Source organism: Copadichromis virginalis, linkage group LG8 (assembly GCF_057382275.1).
Source record: "Copadichromis virginalis isolate Kocher_CV1m ecotype Utaka linkage group LG8, C_Virginalis_male_GT1.1, whole genome shotgun sequence".
NCBI lineage: Eukaryota > Metazoa > Chordata > Actinopteri > Cichliformes > Cichlidae > Copadichromis > Copadichromis virginalis.
Window position 1 is genome coordinate 18,158,822 of NC_140625.1, and position 23,848 is coordinate 18,182,669.

Here is a 23,848-nt window from a genome sequence, read left to right on the forward strand (position 1 = left end):
TGTAGCCACACCATGCTAGCAAAATACTCCCTTGAGTTGATAGTTTTTCCATCTATATTATTTGGGTTGGTCCAGTGTGCACCCAATGCCTGCATTTTAGCTTAATGATGACTCTGCGTACAGCATAGTTGTTACTTTAAATGGTAAGGGTAATATACTACATTTGCTTCACGCTATTTCCTGCAAATATCACTTTGTTGCTGATGGTAAAGCATGAAACGCTGATGGATAAATGTGCATCCGAATGATGCATTCAGAAATGTGATGAACTGTATTTTAGTAGGCAATCGTGTTCCATCATTAGTCTTATTTCATGTTTAGAGTGCTGTGAAACACGTCAGTCCATAATCTTTTGCATGCTATGAAGGAAACAGCATGCCCACTATAACTTATACCCTCTATGGAAATATCAGCATTTAATGTGCTCTTTACTTTATTTATTCACTTTAAAAATAAGAAAAGAAATACAACTGTATTCGCACACCCGGGCACCTTTTGTGATCAGGTAAATATCCTATGCAAATCTCCATCAGCATCTGAAAATTCAGTGAAAAGTATAGTAAATTCTGTCTTACCAGCTTTTACTGTATGCATTTGCATTTAGGATGCAAGTTATTTTCTATTTATGGTAATTTTATCTTTCCTTTGCAGCTGTCTTGGCTCTATTTCTCATCAGGGATCAATGAAGTTCATTTTAATCTTCACAAAAGCCTTCTTATAGACTTAAGATAGTTTTATTCTGCAAAAAAAAAAAAAAAGTGATGAAGAAATCTCAGTAATACCCATTTGTAAGTGCTGTACAATCTACCTTGCCAGCAGTCATTGCAAACCTGAAAGGGAGGAAAGTGAGATATAGTGAATTTGACGTAAATGAGGCATAAATAAAGAATTGCGTTCAGCTTGTATGCTGCCGTGCTTCATTTCCAACCACAAACCTCATGGCCATTGTTAGAATTCATCACTGTGGAAGGAGGTCTTCTTTTGTGCTCATAGCCTATGGATACGGCCCAAGGTTTATCATAGGAAATAATGAATAATGAGTATAATTCTGCACTCAGTGAGAACATGGAAAATCTTTGAAGAACTCTTATCATTCACAGTATCTGAGTCACCTTTTTCTTCACATACACAATCGTTCCATTACCAAAGCTTTCCCCATTATCCTCGGCTCAATTTCCATATTTTTTTGTGAGATCCATTATGGAAAACCTGCGTGCACACACATGCACAAGCAAAAAACACCAACCAAAAAACAGTAAATTTTAGATTTAAAGGGAAAGGTACCATTCATCACCACGGAAACTTTGTATGTTGATACGGCAATCAATACTCCTATACCACTCTCTATATTTTGAAGTTTCGTGGTTGTGGCTCCAACTATAACACACTGGCAAGTTCACCAGTCATCTCTTTCATTTTAACATCATAGGGTATGAAGGTGTTTGGTTATATGCCTCAGAGGTAAAGGGCTGTGGTAATATTGATATGGTTCAGCACTTGTAGCAAGAGCAGTAGTAGCAGCTTAGCTGTGCTCTGAAGTTTATAGTTTAGTTTGTGTTTTGCCATGTTTGTTACCCCCAATGCTCTTTTTATCTGTGTTTTGTCTTTTGCTCTTCCTGTTTAAGGGCAGTTCTTCCTCCCCGCAGTTGCCAAGTGCTTGCTAAAAGTGTGATTGTTGGATTGTGTACTAACAAAACACCTTTATCATATTAAGAAGGCCTTTATTGTTAACCAGTGAGCTACATAAATAGAATTTCACTGAACCAAACCAGAATCTTTATACACTTAAGTTTGATTTCTAGTCCCAAAAGCTCCCATGGTTTGCAAAAACAAATCAGTTCCAATAAAATGATAAAATATTACGTTTAACATTTGAAAAAGAGGAGTTAGCTCACTAGTTTTTGTCTGAAGGTGATGCACGATACTGTTCTGACTTCAGTATTTAAAAAAACTGATCCATTGGGTTGGTCATCATTTTGTTACTGTGTGGTTTGAATTACTCGCTATGCCAAAGTTGTAATCTTAAGCTAACACTGAAATCTTTTCTGAAGCATTCAAGTATTTGTTGTCTTGGACACTGTGAGCCCAAAGGCTGTAGAGTTTTAAAAAGATGTGTCGCACATCTGTAAGAGGGCTTTCCTCTGTTAAATAAAACAAAGGATTGCAACACGTTAAAAAGCCAACAGCTTAAACAAGTGAAGTAGGAGCTTGGAACCAGCAAAAGCTTGATATATTATCATTCGACAAGCAGATTACTGAACATACAGTACCTAAACCAACTTGACCCTTCCATTGTGAAGGACGGATAATCCCTCACAAAACACTTAGTGACAGCCCTGTGACAGTCTATCCACAGGCCCAGCTGTAGTTGTTGCTTATTTAATGGCAATATATAAATAAGTTCATTAAAACGGGCTCCCAAGTTAACAACTACAAACTTTAAAAACAACAGCAAGTGTTGCCATTTTTAGTCTGGCAAAATCCCATCAGCAAGAGACCAGAAGGCTGCACGATGGCTTACTAAAGCAGCCAAACATGGTGCACTGCTTTACTTATAAAGAATCTTGTTTTTGGTGCTTCCTGCATTTTCTGGTGATACCCTGTTTATTTTCAACTACCTGCTTATTTGCAACTACAGTTTCACATACAGTAGAAAGTGCAGCAAAGAGAACTCGTATGTTTGAAATCTGATGTATTTCCAACAAATGCAACGATCTCCTGACAGCTTTGTCGTTACTTGTAATCGTTCGACTCGACTTCGATATTTGTCCAGATTTATTTCAGAATGCCGATTAAGTCACGAAAATGGATTAAGATGAATAAAGCCCATAATTAACACTGTTATCTTAGTCTTTATTTTGTCACAATTGTATGTCAAATATATATATGTCTATATGACATATATTATATGACATATATAATTTCATTTCTTTACAATAGAGAAACAACATAGAGATAACACACTATTTTGGTTTCTAAGTAGAAGCTCCTTGTAATAGTGGCATTTTTTTCAATACACTGTTTAAGTCAAGCTCCCACTCAAGTCATGGTTTTGTTTTCCTTTTGAGTCACATTTATTCACAATGTGTGTTTGTTTGTCTCTTTTCCTTTTGTAATTCGATGTCTTTTGTGTCAATATTTTTCCCCCCTCGGGAATTCAATCTGTTCGTGTTCTTTCGAAAACTGATGGCCATCTGTTATTGGTCCATGTGGCCACACAGATGGTCCCACCTGCTAGCCATACTGAGCCACCAGCAAAGGTATACATTTATTGGAAACGGTGTCTTCTCTTTACAGAGTTAATCCAATCAGCTCGCAGAGGGCTTGGCATAAGTGTTTCCAATTCCTCTGCAGATGGGTCCTTTGGTGGCCAAGTCTGCTCCTCCGTACACAAGAGATGTCTGACCTTGGCACTGTCCCCGGGTTCCTCTTTGGCCTGCTGCCTTCCATCCTCTGGTCCCGCTGCCTGTGTGCAGAACTCTGGGGGAATACTGGACACTTTTCCCCTCTGACTCCCGTGCCGTCTTCTCAAGAGTGTTTGTGCCACCGTGGTGGATCTCACTGTGAGACCCAGACCTTTTCATGGGGCTGCAAAGGCTTTTCTGTTTTAACTCCTGCGCGAGTTCCACTGTAATTTCAAAGGAGCAGGGTGTTTGAGGAGAGCCGAGATTCTTCTCCAACCCCAGGAGAGAAGCGGCGGCGGCGGGGGGGCTAACGCTGCTGGGCATGACACTGGTCGCCAGCACGACGCTTTCAGGGGGAGAGGGAGGATTGCTAACGGGAAGGCCCGTCTTTCCAGCCAGCACGGGGTGCCACTTGAAGAGCCCCGCTTGGTTCCGGTCACTCGTGACCGGGTGGCCGGCCTCAAGGTCACACGTTTGGAGCGAAGGGATGATGGGCACAGATCGGGTGCGGAGGGAGGGTGGCAGGAAGGTCGTACCTTTATCGAGGCGGGTGCAGGGAACCTCAGTCCATCCTTTCCTGGCTGTGAAGTGAGAGCGTGAGGTCCTGCTCAGGAGGGCGCTGACCCTTCCGCCGGCAGAATCACACCTTTGGGCAAAGAGAAAAGGATGGAAATGTCAGGGTGAGGAAGTCATTTATAATTTGACCTTTTCATCTTAGACACTTTCCTAATTTTAAATGAATAGAAAAGCCCGAGCAATAGAGAATATGAAGTTACCTTCCATATTTAGAACACCAAGATGACATTCGTTGTGTTTTAGAAAGATGCCAGTCTGTCAAGGCTTCACCGTATCATTTCACACCGGCACAAAAATATCTTGTACCAAACAAAATGATCACTATTTAGGTATTGTTGTTTCATAATCTACGTGTAATTATGTATAATCCTTGGCATGAGCGGCGTCTACTGTTGCTGCATGAATGTTTAACTGAGAAATCCCTCTGCTCATCACTGCCTTATCAGAGATTTAAGGCTTTAGCAGTACAGCAGGTGGATTCCTGACCCGCCCTGTGTGACTGTTGTATGTAGAAACAATACACGGCTTCACACGGCTTCTAATTTCATTTTATTGTAGTTTTCACACAGCAAGCAACTAATCAGATGGGCCCACGATGTAACATTAAGCAGGGTTGAACGGGGGAGTAAGTCTCAGCAGGTGCATTTGCATGATGATGCATCCTCCTTCAAACGTAGAGAGCGGAAGCAGATAAGCTTGAAAGGCATTATCGTCGGCCATGACAGTAACACGGCAGAGAGGGGAAACTTATCTGGAGTCAAGTGGGCAAGTTTGTGTATGTTTGTTAAAGTTGTTACTGAAGCCTCGACTCCCATTTAGAATCGCATCCAGTGTTATTGTCAGCCTTGAAAGATTGTTGGCAGCGTAACCAAGTTTAAAAAATTGAATTACCACCCCACCCTCCTCCCCCACCCTTGGTATTAGAAGGGCAAAAGCAAGCTGGAGGTAAATCCGACAGATCAAAACAAAACCTAAAAATAACTCCAATAGCAAATTTGCTTTCAATTCCTCCGCTAACCGTGATGGGTAAATATGTTTTGACACCAGATGATGAAACTGACAATACTCTGTGGGGATTTGTTGTCACAAAATGGAAAATGTAGAAGAGTGCTCTCGCGTCTGTTTGTGGTTCTCGCCTCTTTATTAGCACTTTCCACCGCGCCGGACTCGGTGCCTCCATCTTTACTTCTCGGCTCAGTCCTCCTCCTCCTTTCCTCACTTTCCCCTCTCGCGTTCTCTCACTCTCCTTTCCACCTCCCGTCTCTCATTTCCAGAGATGAGAGGGTGTATCCATGGCAACACGGGAGACATGGGGGCTGGAGGAGGAGGAGGAGGAGGAGGAGAGGGCTGTAAGCTTGGTGTTGCGTGGCTTGTAAGTCGAGAAATAGGTCATTTCAACCACCAGAAGGCCAGCGAAAGCCATATTTGAGTGATGGATGTGTGGGGGAATTATCAGTGGCTAATGAGATCTAAATTGTTACTACACAAATGCAATTTTATCCCCAAGAAGATGACAAGCCCTCCTATTTCAGCTCCTCTCCTAAACATTTGACAAAGCGCGGCAGATTTAATTGCCTATAGCTTTACAGATTTCACCGTTGTGAAAAAGAATTCTCGTCAGCTTCTTTATTAGTGTTTCGTTACTCCTTATAAGTGCGAGCGTGCATGTTTGTGAGTGTGTGTGTGTTTAGAGGGAAACTGCTCCTGAAGGATCTTTCTGCACAACCATTTGAAAGAATTGCTGAGCTCCGTGGAGCTTTGTTTAAAAATGTAAATTATGGAAATAGGTCACATAAAGAGTTTGGCAGCTTGCAGTGTAACTTACTGTAATGCTCAATCAGGTTGGCATGCTAATAGGAACATTGCTAGGCACTTTAAAGTGTGTGAAATGCACAGGGGACACTGCTGCTTTAATGACAGACGTTTCTGTTAACAGTGCTATTGCTCAAGTTCCACACAGTGACAGCAAATTAGGCTGCTTCTGAGTCATATGCTAAACAGGACTGTCTTACGCAGGATTAAGATGCTCTTGTCTGCATCTGTAAATAAAACCTACACTTATTTAATGTTTACAGTGTTTTGAAGGAGAAATGCCAGTGGAGCTGCTTGACATTATGCATCAATGCACCGAGGAATACAAGCACCTCAGTGATAAATATTTTCCGTCTTTGGTGGTCGTTACGCAACAATCAGCCTGAAAAAAGGGCAAAAGAAAAGTTATAACTAATGCGAAAAGCTTTGTTTTAACATAAAAAAAATCAGTATGTCAGAGAGGATTTCACATCACATCACATTTTAGCAAGCGTGACCAGTCTGTACTTTTTAAATGTGTTTTAAGTCTGCAGACTAGGCTGTGCCAAAAGTCCCTCTCGCTTCGAATGCCTCCTGAAACAGCACCAGTAGCTGCGCTTCGCTCGGGATGGCCGTCAAAATAGGCCAGCTCGCTTCACTCGACATCAGCGGGAGCATGGGGGCAATTCAAGATGTGCAAAAGCCTGGAAGTAATCCATTTCAACATGTAGCCTGTTCTAAGAGGCCGCAGTCATCTAATGTACTTTATACTCAGCTTGTAAATTACAGAAATTTAATCATTTTGTTGATATGTGAACTATGATGCTTCCCATGCTTGATCATTAGCCAAAATCAAACCATTTTGGATAGCTAGAAATTCGTGTGAACCCGTGCATCATTTGGTAATTAGCTTTGGCACAGCCGTTGTATTTTTAACCCTGTTAAAACATGCAGATAAAACAAATTTTCATTCACAGCAGCAGCCCAGTGGCAGCGAGGATTACACACATCTTTCCCAGCACCATGATACTGTTGCGCTTTTGGGATCAAGTGTGTTCTCCAAATTAATTGTGACAGTCCCAGCTGAAAGAGGAGGGGGGTAGGGGGGGCACTGCAGATCTCATTTATTTCCCTGGATCACATTTCATAGGCTGGTTCACGGATTTGAACTGAGAGTCTTCCAGTCATAAACTCATTTCTCCCTAAATTATCCCTCTGCCACTCCGACTTAACCTTAGTTAGTCCAGAGGTCTGTATCACTGAACCGGCTATTTGACCTCGGCGTGGAGGGAGGCGAAGAGAATTTCCTCTTTGCTGGCTCAAACAAACATGACAAAACTAATAACGAGACAAAGAAATAGTTTCACCTTCTTATGGACTCCATGTCCGATGACTCATCCTCCTGCAAGTGTTTGTAGACATGCCCCGCCACTCTGGATCCGTCAATAAGATTTGTGGGTATTTTGTGTTTCCCTCTGGAAATGGGTGGAGTCCTGAAGTAATTAGTCTCTCTCCGTTGTAGGGCTGGGCTGAGTGAGAGCGAACTACTCCTGAAACCAGACAGCATGCAAAAGAGATGGGTCAAAATCATTAGGTAAAGACCGTTCACTAATTCATCTGTTGTATCAGCTATAGATGTCCTTTCTAGGGTTTCATGATGTAAAAATGGTCTGGAGTAAATCGACCTTTGTGCTTGAGACTTGAAAGGGGAAAAAACAAAATCCAATCCCACCTTCAATTGACTCGACGCGGAAATTACCCTGGTATCGAAGCTTATGAGACAGATGAATCAGATACACGTGAAAGGAATCGTAAGTTATCAATAAGCAATACAATTTACATAAGAATGGAATCATTTCCATTCATCCATCCATTTTCATCTGCTTATCTAATTCAGGCTGAAAGGCTCGGTACACGGCAGACAGGTTGCCAGTCTATCTCAGGGCTAATGCAGACAGACAGACAAACATCCAACCTCACATTCGCACCTATGGCCAATTTAAAATCACCAATTAACCTAACATGCTTTGGATTGTGGGAGGAATCCGGAGCACCCAGAGAGAACCCACGCAGGCACAGAGATAACATGCAAACTCCACACTCTTCCCACCCCCGCAAGAGAGGAGGGAAGGAACTATGGGAGAAATCTCAAGCTGTGCCTTAAAGGGAAACGCGAATGCGCTTGAAACGCCACCCCCCTCCAAAAAATATCTTTAGTGTAAATGTTTTAATTTCAAGATTAGTATGCATTCCCTACGCTTTCTTTTTTTCACTCCCTTCTACCTGTTGAAAAGGGGGCTTAGATTAATTCACATTCACAAAGTGCACATGTAGCATAGAAAGATGGTTTTCATGCCAAGCATTCGTTCATTCATTCTTGGAATTGGCTCACCTACGAAGAATGCAGCTGTTTTTTCATATTACAAAAATACACCCGTGCTTTCCCTGCAATATGTGCTGTGAAAAGGTCTAATCCCAAGGAAAATGTGGAGGTTAGCAGTGTGATGATGCTCTGTTTTTGTTGCCTGTGAATGTAAAGATGCAGGACTAGTTTCTCCCTGGGTTTTATTGAACAAATCTCACAGAGATTTTGCCTCGAACCAGGTGCCGGAGAAGAGGCTGTGTACTTACTGCGGTGCATTCTAGGAGAGGTGTGTTACACTATTAAACACATACTTTCTCATGTACTTTGAGGGCTGCTTTAGAATTAAAAGATTAATATAAAAAGTTTTTTACATACATGCTTAAATGAAAAACCCTTTGCTGCTTGAGAGGAAACAGTGCAAAAGTCTTGAGTCTCTCCTGGTTTTTAATGTCAATATTTTAAGTTGGTATTTGGTACGACCACCTTTATTCTTCAACACAGCAATAGGGAAGCCTTCTTTGAGTAACCTCACCTATCGTTATGAGCTTTGGTTAGTGACTGAAAGAACTAGATCGCGGATACATGCGGCGGGAATGAGCTTTCTCCAAAGGGTGGCTGGCCTCACCCTTAGAGACAGGGTGAGGAGTTAGGCCATCCGGGAGGGGCTCAGAGTAGAGCCGCTGCTCCTCCACATCGAAAAGAGACAGTTGAGGTGGTTCAGGCATCTGACAAGGATGCCTCCTGGGCGCATCTTGAGTGAGGTGTTCTGGGCATATCCCACCTCTGGGCAGACCCAGGACATGCTGGAGAGATTATATCACTCGGCTGGCCTGGGACCGCCTTGGTGTTCCCCCGGATACGCTGGAGGAGGTGGCTGGGGAGAGGCCAGTCTGGGCTTCTCTGCTTATCCTGTGGCCCCTGCGAGCTTCACCCGGAAGAAAATGGATGGATGGATTCATGGACCGAACATTCAACATTTTAAACAATCATTTTTGAATTAACATCTGTGTTTACACATTTTATTGTCAGTGATGGATGCTGGAAGCTGGGAATCACCAAGAAGACAATGTCACTCCTACTTGTAGAATTTGATTATTTCCATAATTTTTGATTTAGCCATTCAACGCAAATTACAGGATAATTTACAGTTTTAATGTTACATTTTAAAGTGTCATTTTGATCCAAAGAGCCATGCACTAGCATGGTTAAGCAAGTGCTAACATGCTAACGAAGTTTCCATACAGACCTTTATCGTCCAGAACATATAGAAAACACTGCTTTAGTGTTTTCTTTCTGTGAACTTCAAATAAATGCCATGTATTGTTAGGGGTTATCCTGCACCTTGAAAATGACCTCTAGCTTACATACTGATATTCTACTGCTGTTAATGATAGAAGCAGCTGCCTTTAGAGACTGAGCTTCCTGTTTAGGCACACAGTTTTTAAATTGGTCTGTGGGCAGTAGGTGGTCTGCCTCAAAGCAGATCCCTGGATGTCTGCAGTAATGAATCAAATCAAATCAAATCACTTTTTATTGTCACATCACATGTGCAGGCACACTGGCACAGCACATGCGAGTGAAATTCTTGTGTGCGAGCCCCACAAGCAACAGAGATGTGCAAACACAACAACACAAACGAGCAAAATACAAGAATGGCCAACCTGAAACTAATAAATATATGTACAATATATAATAGTGTATGCATTTCTGGATGTGTATACTAAATATTTTCCTACGTGTGTGTGTGTGTGTGTGTGTGTGTGTGTGTATACACATTTTTACAAATTAAATAGTAAAAAAATAAAATAAAATAATAATAATAATAATAAAATATATAAAATATACAGAGTTGAATATGTGCAAAACAAGTGGCATTTATATACAGTGTGGAGTGCATAATGTTGAAGTTCCAGTAGTGAAGCTGAGGTGTCTATGAAGTGTTCAGCAGTCTGATGGCCTGGTGGAAGAAGCTGTCTCTCAGTCTGCTGGTTCGGGATCGGATGCTGCAGAACCTCCTTCCTGATGGAAGCAGTCTGAACAGTTTATGGCTGGGGTGACTGGAGTCCTTGATGATCCTCCCCGCTTTCCTCAGGCACCGCTTCCTGTAGATGTCTTGGAGGGAGGGAAGCTCACCTCCAATTATCCGTTCAGAGCACCGCACTACTCGCTGGAGAGCTTTGCAGTTGTAGGCGGTGCTGTTGCCATACCAGGTGGTGATGCATCCAGTGAGGATGCTCTCAATGGCACAGCGATAGAAGGTCCTGAGGATGCGGGGGCTCATGCCGAATCTTTTCAGTCTCCTGAGAAAGAAGAGGCGCTGCTGCGCCTTCTTCACTGTTTTGTTTGTGTGTACTGACCACGTAAGATCCTCAGCCAGGTGTACGCCAAGGAACCGGAAGCTGCTCACTCTCTCCACAGCAGCGCCGTTGATGGTGATGGGGGTGTGTACTTCTCTGCACCTCCGGAAGTCCACTATCAACTCCTTTGTCTTTGCGACGTTGAGGGTGAGATGGTTGTCTTGACACCAGTGGGTCAGGGTGCTGACCTCCTCCCTGTAAGCCGTCTCATCACCGTTGGTGATAAGACCCACCACTGTAGTGTCGTCCGCAAACTTCACAATGATGTTGGAGCTGTTAGTGGCTGTGCAGTCGTAGGTGTAGAGTGAGTACAGGAGAGGGCTCAGTACACACCCCTGTGGAGCACCAGTGTTCAGTGTGATGGGGGATGAGGTGATGCTGCCCAGTCTGACCACCTGGCATCTGTCAGACAGGAAGCTAAGGATCCAGCTGCAGAGGGAGCTGCTCAGTCCTAGATCCTGCAGTTTCCTGTCCAGCTTCGAGGGAACGATGGTATTGAATGCTGAGCTGTAATCTCCAAACAGCATCCTCACATACGTGTCTCTCTTCTCCAGGTGTGACAGGGCAGTGTGTAGTGTCAGGGCTATGGCATCATCAGTGGACCTGTTGTGGCGGTATGCAAACTGTAGAGGGTCCAGTGAGTCGGGTAGTGCAGAGCAGATGAAGTCCCTGACCAGCTTCTCGAAGCATTTGCTTACGATGGGGGTCAGGGCTACAGGTCGCCAGTCGTTCAATGAGGAGATGGTGGAGGATTTGGGTACAGGGACGATGGTGGCAATGGTATTAAATCCAAGGTACACCGAGCCATAATGCAATCTGATGTGTGAGCACATCATGCAAAGACAAACAGCTCCCAATGAATATGTAATCACAAAATACACTCAATTATTTTGATGTTATTATGAATTTCTTTAAGACACCGTGGCTACCCTGATCGTTGCTTACCAGCAAATCCTCTGTGATCAATATGTCAGTTGATTGTGCTAGTTAATCTGAACCACTGAAAAGAGCTGAAACATATTATTATTGTCGTGTAAATAACTTTTTTTTGTATTGAACCATTAAACAAAAATCAGCACCACATGCTCTCACAGCTTGATTTTGGCTCTTGAATAATTTGGCGCAGCACAAAAATAGCTTGTGTATGAAGTGCTGCATTGTTTGATTCTTCTTGTTATTGAAATAGTAATCAAGATGTTCAAACTTTAGGATTTTCTTGCCAGTCATTAAACTGAACTCCCTGATTCCTTTTCTTTCATGCAGTCCAGTGGATGACTGCTTAATAATTGATAAACCACTGGAACACTGAAAAAAACAACAACAAAAAAACGCTCTGCTACAGTAATTTGCTGATGTCCGTGGCTGTGGAACAAAAAGCATACACAATGTTGGCTCTAGTGTTTGCTGGCTTTTATATCGACTGATGTTGTAAAAAGTTGATATGAATACAGCTAAATATTGTCCGTTTTGTTGGCTATTAGCGTGCTGATTTTTTTTAAATTAGGATTAACTGGAAAAAACATGAAAACATGATTTTTTTGGGGCTGTTGTAATTACTGAATGATAAAAGTTGAACCTTTTAAAACGGAAAGGCAGCTGCTTATCTCCACAATTCAACAAGACTGTGCAACCCCCTGATGTTAAATGGGTAAGCCTGGTTGGTAGGGTAATCCAGTACTTATTTAAACCACTTCCTCCCTCTGTTAATGCCTTTACCGGACATATCGCAGAGAGAGAGAAACGGCAGGAAAACAGAGGGGGATGGCATGTGACAAAGAACCTGAGGTGAGTTAAAAAAATGGAAAAAGTATGCCACATTTTCAGAGTAAACACCATTTTCTACTAAACCAGCAGGAAACACCCACATAGCACTTCTGATATTCACTATGGATACTGATTATGTCCCCTACTCAACATGTACAAGCCACACGTGGCGGCTTTCAGCACATTGATTAGGCTTCTTACTACAATTTTCTCATAATACCATCATGACAAAGGAATCATTGTAATCAACTGAATTTAAGTGAAAACAGCAATTGACTTGTGTCAGCAGGAGTCCACTGTTTTCATCAAAGCAACTCGTACATATTACCGCATTCAATAGGACACGCAAGTGCGAAGTTACGAATCGAAATGATTTTTGCCCTCTAAACATTTGATGAACGATGGTTGCCTTGAGCTTTTTTTCTGCAATCAACAGGCGTGTAGTTCATTTAACTGCAGGAGCAGAAGAGCAGGAAAAACAAGCTCAATACATCCTTTGTCAAATATTATATCAGGTGAACAAAATAAAGATTTAATTGCTTTTGGCGCTGATGTGCTAGATAACACATGGCACAAGGTTTTAAGTTCATATTTAACCAGCATTGTAATGCCAATTATTCTTGGCTGAATGACTTAAATCATGGAAATCAGGGCTGAAAAATCTCAGTTCTGGAGTCAGAAATTCCCAGCTGCCATCAAAGGCAGCATACCCACGAATAGGCTGAGTATGACAGGGCAATATGGGCAAAAATATTTATCACGATATATAAATTGAAAATTTGCGATAACGATATAACTGATGATATAATTAACACGAGACAAAATAATTTACAACTCTGCAACTTTATTAGTGCAAAAAAACAAAACCAAAAAACCTATCAATGTACAGTGGGGCAAAAAAGTATTTAGTCAGCCACCGATTGTGCAAGTTCCCCCAACTAAAATGATGACAGAGGTCAGTAATTTGCACCAGAGGTACACTTCAACTGTGAGAGACAGAATGTGAAAAAAAAATCCATGAATCCACATGGTAGGATTTGTAAAGAATTTATTCGTAAATCAGGGTGGAAAATAAGTATTTGGTCACCTCAAACATGGAAAATCTCTGGCTCTCACAGACCTGTAACGTCTTCTGTAAGAAGCTTTTCTGTCCCCCACTCGTTACCTGTATGAATGGCACCTGTTTGAACTCATCATCTGTATAAAAGACACCTGTCCACAGCCTCAAACAGTCAGACTCCAAACTCCGCCATGGCCAAGACCAAAGAGCTTTCGAAGGACACCAGGAAAAGTATTGTAGACCTGCACCAGACTGGGAAGAGTGAATCTACAATAGGCAAGCAGCTTGGTGTGAAAAAATCAACTGTGGGAGCAATCATCAGAAAATGGAAGACATACAAGACCACTGATAATCTCCCTCGATCTGGGGCTCCACGCAAGATCTCATCCCGTGGGGTCAAAATGATCATGAGAACGGTGAGCAAAGATCCCAGAACCACACGGGGGGACCTGGTGAATGACCTGCAGAGAGCTGGGACCAAAGTAACAAAGGTCACCATCAGTAACACACTACAACGGCAGGGAATCAAATCCCGCAGTGCCAGACGTGTTCCGCTGCTGAAGCCAGTGCATGTCCAGGCCCGTCTGAAGTTTGCCAGAGAGCACATGGATGATACAGCAGAGGATTGGGAGAATGTCATGTGGTCAGATGAAACCAAAGTAGAACTTTTTGGTATAAACTCAACTCGTCGTGTTTGGAGGAAGAAGAATACTGAGTTGCATCCCAAGAACACCATACCTACTGTGAAGCATGGGGGTGGAAACATCATGCTATGGGGCTGTTTTTCTGCCAAGGGGACAGGACGACTGATCCGTGTTAAGGACAGAATGAATGGGGCCGTGTATCGTGAGATTTTGAGCCAAAACCTCCTTCCATCAGTGAGAACTTTGAAGATGAAACGAGGCTGGGTCTTCCAACATGACAATGATCCAAAACACACCGCACGGGCAACAAAGGAGTGGCTCCGTAAGAAGCATTTGAAAGTCCTGGAGTGGCCTAGCCAGTCTCCAGACCTCAACCCCATAGAAAATCTGTGGCGGGAGTTGAAAGTCCGTGTTGCTCGGCGACAGCCCCAAAACATCACTGCTCTCGAGAAGATCTGCATGGAGGAATGGGCCAAAATACCAGCTACTGTGTGTGCAAACCTGGTAAAGACCTATAGTAAACGTTTGACCTCTGTTATTGCCAACAAAGGTTATGTTACAAAGTATTGAGTTGTATTTTTGTTATTGACCAAATACTTATTTTCCACCCTGATTTACGAATAAATTCTTTACAAATCCTACCATGTGGATTCATGGATTTTTTTTTCACATTCTGTCTCTCACAGTTGAAGTGTACCTCTGGTGCAAATTACTGACCTCTGTCATCATTTTAGGTGGGGGAACTTGCACAATCGGTGGCTGACTAAATACTTTTTTGCCCCACTGTATTTTCACTTAAACAAGCAGCTGTTTTTTAATGCAAATTCCTTGCTGACAGTTTAACCATTTCCAGTGAAAATTGGCCGACATATCCTCAGCATAACCATGTATAATATCCACAAAACTTAAAAAGAGGTTATACAAACACAATACGTTGAAGCACAGTACGTATCACTCCGCGAGGCTCCTGCCTACGATACCTGTAATGCTCCGACAATCCATCAAGCGGTGCGGCTTCATAGTTTATCAAAGTCATACTAAAACATTTTTTGACAGATTTTCGAGCGCCGTGTATCACATAAAATCGGTTCAAGGTCAGTAAGCACAACCAGAATTCATACACCGGATTATAAGGGGCACTGTCGCTTTTTCAGAAAATCAAAGGATTTTAAGTGTGCCGTATTTTCTGAAAAACACGGTAATAACGACGGCCTACTTGCATGCTCTACCAAAAATTGTGCTTTGGTGTGTATCTGACGGACGAAAGCTAAACCAATTCCACACCACTGAGGTTGCAGCATTTTTACAAACCAATTCTGGTTCATCCGTTTCATTCAACGATCCGTTTTTGCCCTTCTCATTCTGCAATGGTAGTCCTCAAAGGATTAATTCTACTTAAGTTGATTTACCTTACAAGAGATCTGGATTCACACGAGATTCATAATCACCAGAGAATCCATCTTACTAAGTTTGTCAACTACTGCATGCAATCAAAGGCGCACTGAAGTCGGTGAAATGGGAGTCCTATGAGGAACTATGGGGTGTATAAGGTCAACTAAAGGTCTGGTTTACCTTTAATAATGGATCTTATATGTAATCACCTAACAAAGTATTTGTTAAGTATCTTTAGGAGTCCTTTATATGCATATTTTCTTTAAGAAATCTTGCTAGCTTTCAAAGCTTTCAAGGTCTTCCGAATCTGTTGTTTTCTTCCCCTCATTGATGTTCCTTGGTTGTCCTGTGGCTTGTTGATCTGCTGTTTGAGTTTAGTCCATGGTGGGGCTATTGCGCAGATGGTTCAGTCAATCACCTGTCTTTTTTGAAGAAGACTGTCCTAACTATTTTTCACAGAGAAGCTCTCTGCAACAAACCATGTTTCAAAAATGTTGATAAGATCTTCTGGATTTTCCACTAGTGCAAACGTTGGATGATATTTATGGGTTTTAAACAAATATCTTCTATTGCAGACATTTCCATTGACTGCAAGGCAAGATATTGCTAATGCCTTTGGTGACGTGTATTAAAGGATAACGTTTGCTTGTGCAAAACAACAAATCCTGTCAGCCTTAAATGTGCTTAATGCTAATTACAGAAGGTTCAGACGCACTAATGTATTAATGCTAAGTTGGTTAAAGATTACGTTACAGCTGTTTTAGAATCGTATTGTGACATTTAACAAAATCTCAGCTCAACAGAGGCAATCTGCATTACAAATGAATCAGTTTGCATATAATCCAGCCTAATTATAAACCAATGAGACACAGGTAACCATTTTCAGCAGTATTGATAGGCCATATTGACACATGTTTATGGTGCAGTTCTCCTGATAGCTCACGTTGTGGTCCACTTTCAGGTCAATAGCTGAAAGCATCTCAACATCATCCATCACAGTCTAGTTCTCCCCTGCCTCGGCCTACTTTGAGAGCAAGCTGAACAGATGATTGACTGTCAGCTGCCCTTCATGAGGCACCTGCACGACACTGCGGAGAATAAAACACCAGAGGGAGATGGTACCATCCCCGCAGCCACATATGACAACCTTTTTTTGTAAAAAACTTTCCTCTTTGACACAGCACTGGTCCATTAAAACAGAATAACTGCTGCCACAGTGGGGCTTTCACTAAAGGTGGCATCGCAGTCAGCCACACATAAAAAAAAACCTTCCTCGGTATATAGAGACAAGCTCGCCATTCACCGTTTTCTACCCTAACATAGGCTCTTTTAATCTCTGTACATTCTGTATTCTGTGCTTTTGATGCAGAATATGGAAAATCCATCACGCTAAACCAAAAATAATGAGGGTTTAAATAAATATGTTAAAACTTATGCACAACAGTTGTGTTTAAAAGTATTGAGTCACCCCGATTTCTTTCTATTTCTCTTTTAATGAGCCAGATTTTCTTGTAATTTTATGAAAGTGGTGGTTTTTTTGTCTAGCCACAACACTGACCTATAAATTCATTCAAGCATAAAAAAGGCACCTGACTCAAGGGGTGAATCAGCATTTTGTCCACACATAACAACTTGGCAAAAAACTATTTGCAGCTAGTTGCAAAAATAGATAATTTGCTTCCCTTTCTTTTGTTGAATCTATGGAAAATGTGAACGCTAATGCAGTTTGACAAGTCATAAAACAGTATTAGAACTATTTAACCAGTATAAATGGAGGAGATCCAGAACATTGAGTGTCTACAACCATCTTTAAAACATGGTGGAGGCTCTGTGGTGGTTTGGGGCTAAATTTCAGCCAGTGGCGTTGCCGATCTTGTCAAAACTGATTGAAAAATAATTACATTTCAATCCAGCGTGTAATACCATCTGGAAAGCATCTGATTGGAAACGGCTTTATATTTTAGCATGAAAATGATTCAAAACATATTCCCAGTGAAGTTCAAGTATACCTGAAAAGAAAGAGCACACAATGGAGCACTATCAGTCATAGACTGATCTGGCCAGAGCCCAGACCTCAATAATACTGCAGCAGTGGGAACATCTTGACAGAGAACAGAACAAAAGGCAGCCAACATCCAAAGAAGAGCTTTGAATTTCCTTCAACAAGCCTGGAGAACTATTTTTGAAGACTCCTGAAAGAAGCTAGAAAGCCTTGCGTTTGCCTGTTTGTGCTTCATTTCCATGCATGTTTGCAAGTTTTAATCACTGCAATTATGTACCATTTCCCACGCAAAAATACAAAGAAAAGGGTGGCTCAAGACTTTTGCACAGTGCTATATCTTGCATTGTAACATAATGTGCAGCTCCAACACTGTTATTCAGATTTGGTACCAATCATCTCAGGTAACAGGCAACAAGTATGAGGATCAACAATCCGTGTAATAGCTTCTAAGGAAAATAAACTTCTTTGAAAAGATGGCAGGCTTACATGTCGTGTGACTGAATAGCATTAACTGTCAAAGTGTGCCTGCATCCATATCATCAAAGCAAATGAAACGTCTCTGTAAACAGCTCAGATGAGGCCATTGTAGCGCGGCCTATATCCACATCCCTGTGTTCTTCTGAGGATTGGAAACTGCAGCATTTGGTACTGAGTGCTGTGATCACAAAGCAACCCTGCTTGCGATATCCCTCGTAGCAAAAAGCAAAAACACTGTTCATTTCCTTGAATCTTCTGTCATTTGAAGGATGGCATAAAAATTGGGCTGAGTCAGTGTTTAACTCTGGACATTAAATTCACTTCTCCTTGGAGGAGTGTTATTATGTTCGCTCCTATCTGCGTTCAACTAGTCATTTCAGGAGATGCCCGAGGACACATTTAATTACTTTGAACAATTTACTTGAATGCCATGTAAATAAAGACGTCTCCATCCTCAACTAGCTTGACAGCCTCTACTCTGTTTTTTCTTTTTTATGTCATGCTCGCTGAACCAATAATCATACAATAAAATGCACGCAGATATAAGATCTAACCTCTATGTGTATGTGATCTGTTTTCTTTTGTTAGCGGCCTCGACGATATACATATTACACTACATGGGATGATTAAATTTTTCACCTCACTGTCCCTTATGGCTCAAACATGCTGACTCAGCCCCAGATATGAAACAGGGCAGGAAAAAAAAAAGAGCATGTCATAATTGTACCTGAAGCGTTTCCCTTTAGACAGTGCTTTGCTGAGAATAGGTGGAGCTACTGTTGATGCCCCTGGTGCCACTTTGCCGCCCTTAACAGACGATCCGTGAGAAGTGCAACTCTGCAAGAAATAAAGAAAGTTGCGCAGGCAGTTAGTGAAACTCAGATACTCAATTAGTTATACTCAGCAAAAGACCCGGAAATGTAGCTAGATTCCACTGCTGTAACGATTAAAATGAAAAACAAAATGTCCAATGTAAGTAGCTATGTAAGTACACAGAAGTGAAGCTTAGGATATAACACATAAGGCTGATAATTCTCTATGAGTTTAGCAGCAATCCCCAGTCAGGTCGAGCGTGTTCTCTCGCTGATGTATCCCCGGTTAGTCAGGCAGAGTGTCTTTAATTGCATTTTACATTTTAAAGCGGCAGATTAGGAGGGGACACTTTGTGAATAAACTCCACACTGGCCCTCACAGCACTCCTGATTCACTCAAGAATTAATCCAACACAAGATTACATTAATGGTTTCCTAAAGAAATTGCCCTCTCAATTCTTTCCCTTTATTCTTATCAAAATTAACACTATTATCTTACAACAGGCTGCAGTCAGAGCTCTGGCACAGTGACCGTGAACGCCCCGAGACCCCCTCTGTGAAACACTAAGTCATGAGATAATTCTGTCATTCCAGTTACAGCTCTCTCTCTCTTTCGCTGTCTGATTGTACATCACTAAAGCAATTGCATGTGACTTAGTGCTGGGTTCACGGTTCTCATGAATGATAAGCCTCTTTTTTCCCCCATACACCGTTTGGCTCCCAGAAGAAGCTGTTACCGCTGCTCACTAGTTGTGCAAGAAAATAGTATCATTTGGCCACCCTCTCATATACCCTGCGGGGGGAGAACACCTCACTTTGTGAAACAATTGCCATGGCAAAGCTTCCTGGGGGAAGATATCTATGTCAGGAGATAAAATAAATAGCTGTTGGCAGTCTGCCATGCCATTCAGGTCTGCCACTGGCAGACAGTGGCGTAGCCCATTGGCGTAACCCAGTTTGCTTGTTCCCTCCCATCACAATTTTGCCTTGTTTCATGCCACTTGTGAACCTTGGATAAACACAGCGCAATGTTCACACACAAGGAAAATACAAGAGAAGGAGAGAGTGACAGGAAAAAACCCTCCCCCATCAATATGTTGACTATCACCTTCATATTAAGAAGTAAAGCAAACCTATGCATTCAGAGCAGCCATAATCCCCCTTGTATTACGATCAAATCACAGGTCCTGAACTGTGCATAATAGGATATTTGACCATTCTTCAACAAGGACAGTCTTTGAGCTAGCAGCTCAAAACTGCATGTACGTTTACTGAAAGAGCATGTCTTAACACTTCAGGCCAAGGTGTGAAGATTTTTAATGGACAACAAATGCGACTCTACCCCGTATTTAAATGTTAACAAGTTCATTCAAATTATGCACTGCCATGCTCAGATTTGGATTTAACATTCAGGCTGCACTGTCCTTTCCTTTTAATAGTCGCTGAGATACCTGTAGAAGTTATCATATCTCCCCTTCAGCTGACACAACACCCCTGCTGAACAAGCGGCTAATAGCCCTGATCCATTTCGTACTCATAATTGTATAATAATAATAATAATAAACTTTATTTATAAAGCACACTTAAAAACCAAGGGTATGCCAAGGTGCTTAACAAGTAAAATAGAGTATAGGAGGAGGATAATAGAAATAGGACCAAAGCAAGTACTAAATATGCAAGCAGATAACTGTCACTAATACATAGGAAAGCAACAGGTACAGAGCAAACAACAAGTACTCTGCTTGATTATCTGATGGCAGAAGCACAGCTTCAATACTTTACACTTTCACACTTTCTGAGACATACTACATGGGTGCTAATTGAAGCTGTTCCATCAAACCTTTCCCAGATGTTTGAAGTTCATTAAACAACGTCAATCTGATAAAAACTAATGAATCAAAATGAACGATTCTCTAATTATCTCGAGAAAGTCTTTGGCAAACAAAATTAGACGAAAAACACATTACTTCATAATATTAATAATAATAATGAAATAATAATAAAACAGACTATGGTTCAAGAGAACCTAGCCTTGAATCACACCGGAGCATTCATTAAAATATTCTGATATGATGAAGTATTTATATAGCATGCTCACTCCTGAGAGGGACTCTTCTTAGAAGACTAGTTAGTTAGAACCACTCAAGCTTCAAGCTGATGCCCTCGTTGCCTTTATGACCCTATTCCTTCATGTCAGCGCATGTCTGTTGCTGTGCAGCCTGTCTCATGGGTGTATAAGCCATCTCTTTCATTTGACACATATTATTACCACAGAGGTGTTGATTCAAATAACAGTGGACACAGAGGGGTGTTTCAGTATGTACTTACAGTTCATTTTCTCTTTTTCGTTTCATTTCCTTTCCTTTGTAAAATACTTGATATATACAAGTCCCAGCTGTTTACAAGTGTGTATTTGAAGTAACTGTTCATGTGGAAATGTATACTCTGAATTGCAGATGGAAGAAACATATGCACAGAAATAGCTACAGATGTGCATATAATGCTTCATGTTCCACTTCAGGTGCCCTATCAAAACATCAAAAAATAATAATCATCTGTATTTCTTAAGGGGTGGTTAAAATGATGGCTATTTACTTGGGAAACCTCCTGTAGTCATGTAAAATATAAACCCTTAAATCTTTTCGGAAAGATGGTCATCGCCTCAGGCATAACAAGGAAAATGGTGGAGAAGGTTGCTGTCAATACAAGTTTGCATGCATGTGCTTAACATATAGCTAATACACTATTCTTACACGTTCACAAGACATTTTATTAGATACATCTTGCTAGTAGCGGTTTGTTTCTTTGGCAAAGCTAGCTTAATTCTTCATGGCTTGGATTCGATGAGGACATAAAAACATTTCTCTGACATTTTGGTCTATATTGACATGAAAGCATCACACAGTTGCTTCAGATTTGTTCCACCACATCGCAGAAGAGTTCTGGTGGCCGTGGAGGCCATTTGAGTATAGTGAATACAGTACAGTTTGTAATGAATCAAATTGAAAGCACTTTGTACTAAGGGGCCTAAAGTATGCCAAGAAAATATCTTGGTTTGAAAGAGGAGTAAAAGAGGCCATTTATGTCCACTGTGAGCGACCATCTTTGAACAGAGGCGGTGGCTTATGACACAAACTTTCTGAAATCTATAATCCAGTCCCTTCCCAGACGCCTTAACGCCCACTCACATCTCGGGGCATCTGACCTCAGGAAATCACATGATAGGGTGGGGCCAGGTTTCACAATGAGCTCACCCAAAACCTTGACTGATTGTGACCTACACCCGTTTTCACACCTTGGCTCGTGTGATTAGGTAGAGGATCATTAGGGTGTCGATTTGTCCCTCTTGGGGGGAAACTCCCACAGGGTTTAAACCTGGGACTCTCCACTATTTGACCCTAGAACTGAAGAAGCTTCTCAGATGAGAGGTGAAACGTCTTCAAGTTCAGACGCTTTTCTTTCCAAGCTCCTTAGACTACGATGACCTGGATGACTGAGAACCTTCACAGACAAGAAAGTATCTCCCACACCATTATACCAGCAGCCTGAACTCTTGATCCAAGGCAGGTTGGATCGATGCTTTCATGGTATTTACGCAAAACTCGGACCCTGCCAACAGCAAAAATCGAGGCTCATCAGACCAAGAAACACTTTTCCAATCTTCTACTGTCCACTTTAGGTATGCCTATGCAAATGTTATGCTCGGTTTCTTGACAGGAGTGGCACCTGATGTGGTATTCTGCCACTGTAGCCCATCTGCTTCAAGGTTCAATGTTGTGTGCATTCTGCATACTTTAGTTCTGACGAATGATTGTTTACTAGTGATCAGTTACTGTTGCCTTCCTGCTCAAAGCAGTCTGGCCATTCTCCTCTGCCCTCTGGCATCAACACCATCAATTTTCACCCAGAGAACCGCAGCTCACTGGAAGTTTTCTCTTTTTCAGACCATTCTCTGTAAACCCTAGAGATGGTTGTTTTGGAAAATCCCAGTAGAGCACCAGATTTTGAAATACTCAACCATGCCACATTTAAAGTAATTGAAACTGCCTTTCATCCTCATTCAGACACTCAGTTTGACCTTCAGCAGGTTGCCTTGACCATGTCCATGCATGTTCTTAACATATGGCTAATGCACCATAAGGGTCTAATATAACCCAAATCATTATATTTTCCTAAAGCTAATCTCTCCATAATTTCCATCTTGATGTGGATTTTGTAGGTTTTTACACAGCTTTACTGGCGTCGCCACCATTTACATCAAATGCACGCCGTTTCAAGAGTGTGCCTCTTAGGAGTGACGTTATGCTTTGAATACAAGAGTTAAATTTATTCTATAAGGAGTGTGAAGGTGACCAGGTGTATATTTTTAAAAAGAGCTGAGGGTTTAATTTGCCTTGCATATGCTTTCATCATGTCAGCATATGTCTTTAGTGATCACACCTAGAGGGGAAATGCCTTTTTCTTTAATCCCAGAATTCAAAGAGTGAATAACAACTGAGCGCCGCATTAGTTTATTAGAGACTTCAAATGGAAGACAATGACTAAAAAAGGACTTCAGTTTTATCCTCCCCTCTTGCACCTGCCTTGTCAGAGCCAGACATTTTTTTCTAGCTCGCTGCACTCATCCTCCATCCTACTGCCTTGAACACATGCACAAAAACCCCCATTGTGCTTTGACGCTGGGTTATGCTGCATACACCAAATGTTTTGAGCCTATTTAAGAACACTCTGCTCTGTTCTTCCTTTGAAAGTATTTTCATTTTGTCTGTGTAACTTTAAAGAAAATAGAGATATTGTAGGACTACACCACCCACACCCACATGTCCTCTCCCTAGATGGTTACAAGCTGAGGGAGTGGGTGGAGAGAAGCTGTGGTCTGGGGTCATTGTGTCAAATCTGTGGAAAAACAGGTTTCACTTGTTAATCTTTCGTTGGTCTGTACAGCTCATGCCCCCTCCTGGGTGCTTATAGCCAGTGATCTTTCACATCCCACCTTAAGCTTCCCTCACACTGTTCTATTATAGCTTGTGTTTCCGTGTTGTCTTTGCCTTCCTCCTGGCTTCCTTCCTTTGTCTAGCATTCAATGCATTTCGTGGTTGGATGCAGGGCTTCACTGCCTCACCCGCTGAGCCCTAACACATTCCCGATACCACCATCTGAGTCTCCCCTTTTTTTAGGTTGCTGTTGTGCTGGTTATTGTGCTT

General features: G+C 41.8%; 1 protein-coding gene across 1 annotated transcript in view; it reads right to left on the minus strand.

Moving 5' to 3' along the window:
* Positions 1-2,832: 2,832 nt before the first annotated feature.
* Positions 2,833-23,848, minus strand: part of nrg3b (neuregulin 3b) — a 214,458-nt gene continuing 193,442 nt past the window's right edge. Inside the window, exons 7-9 of the mRNA XM_085466281.1 lie at positions 18,560-18,669; positions 7,139-7,321; positions 2,833-4,050 (exon numbers count right to left, since the gene is read on the minus strand). Coding sequence (XP_085322407.1) covers positions 3,309-4,050; positions 7,139-7,321; positions 18,560-18,669 — 1,035 coding nt within the window. The 3' untranslated portion in view covers positions 2,833-3,308. The remainder of the gene's footprint in view (positions 4,051-7,138; positions 7,322-18,559; positions 18,670-23,848) is intronic.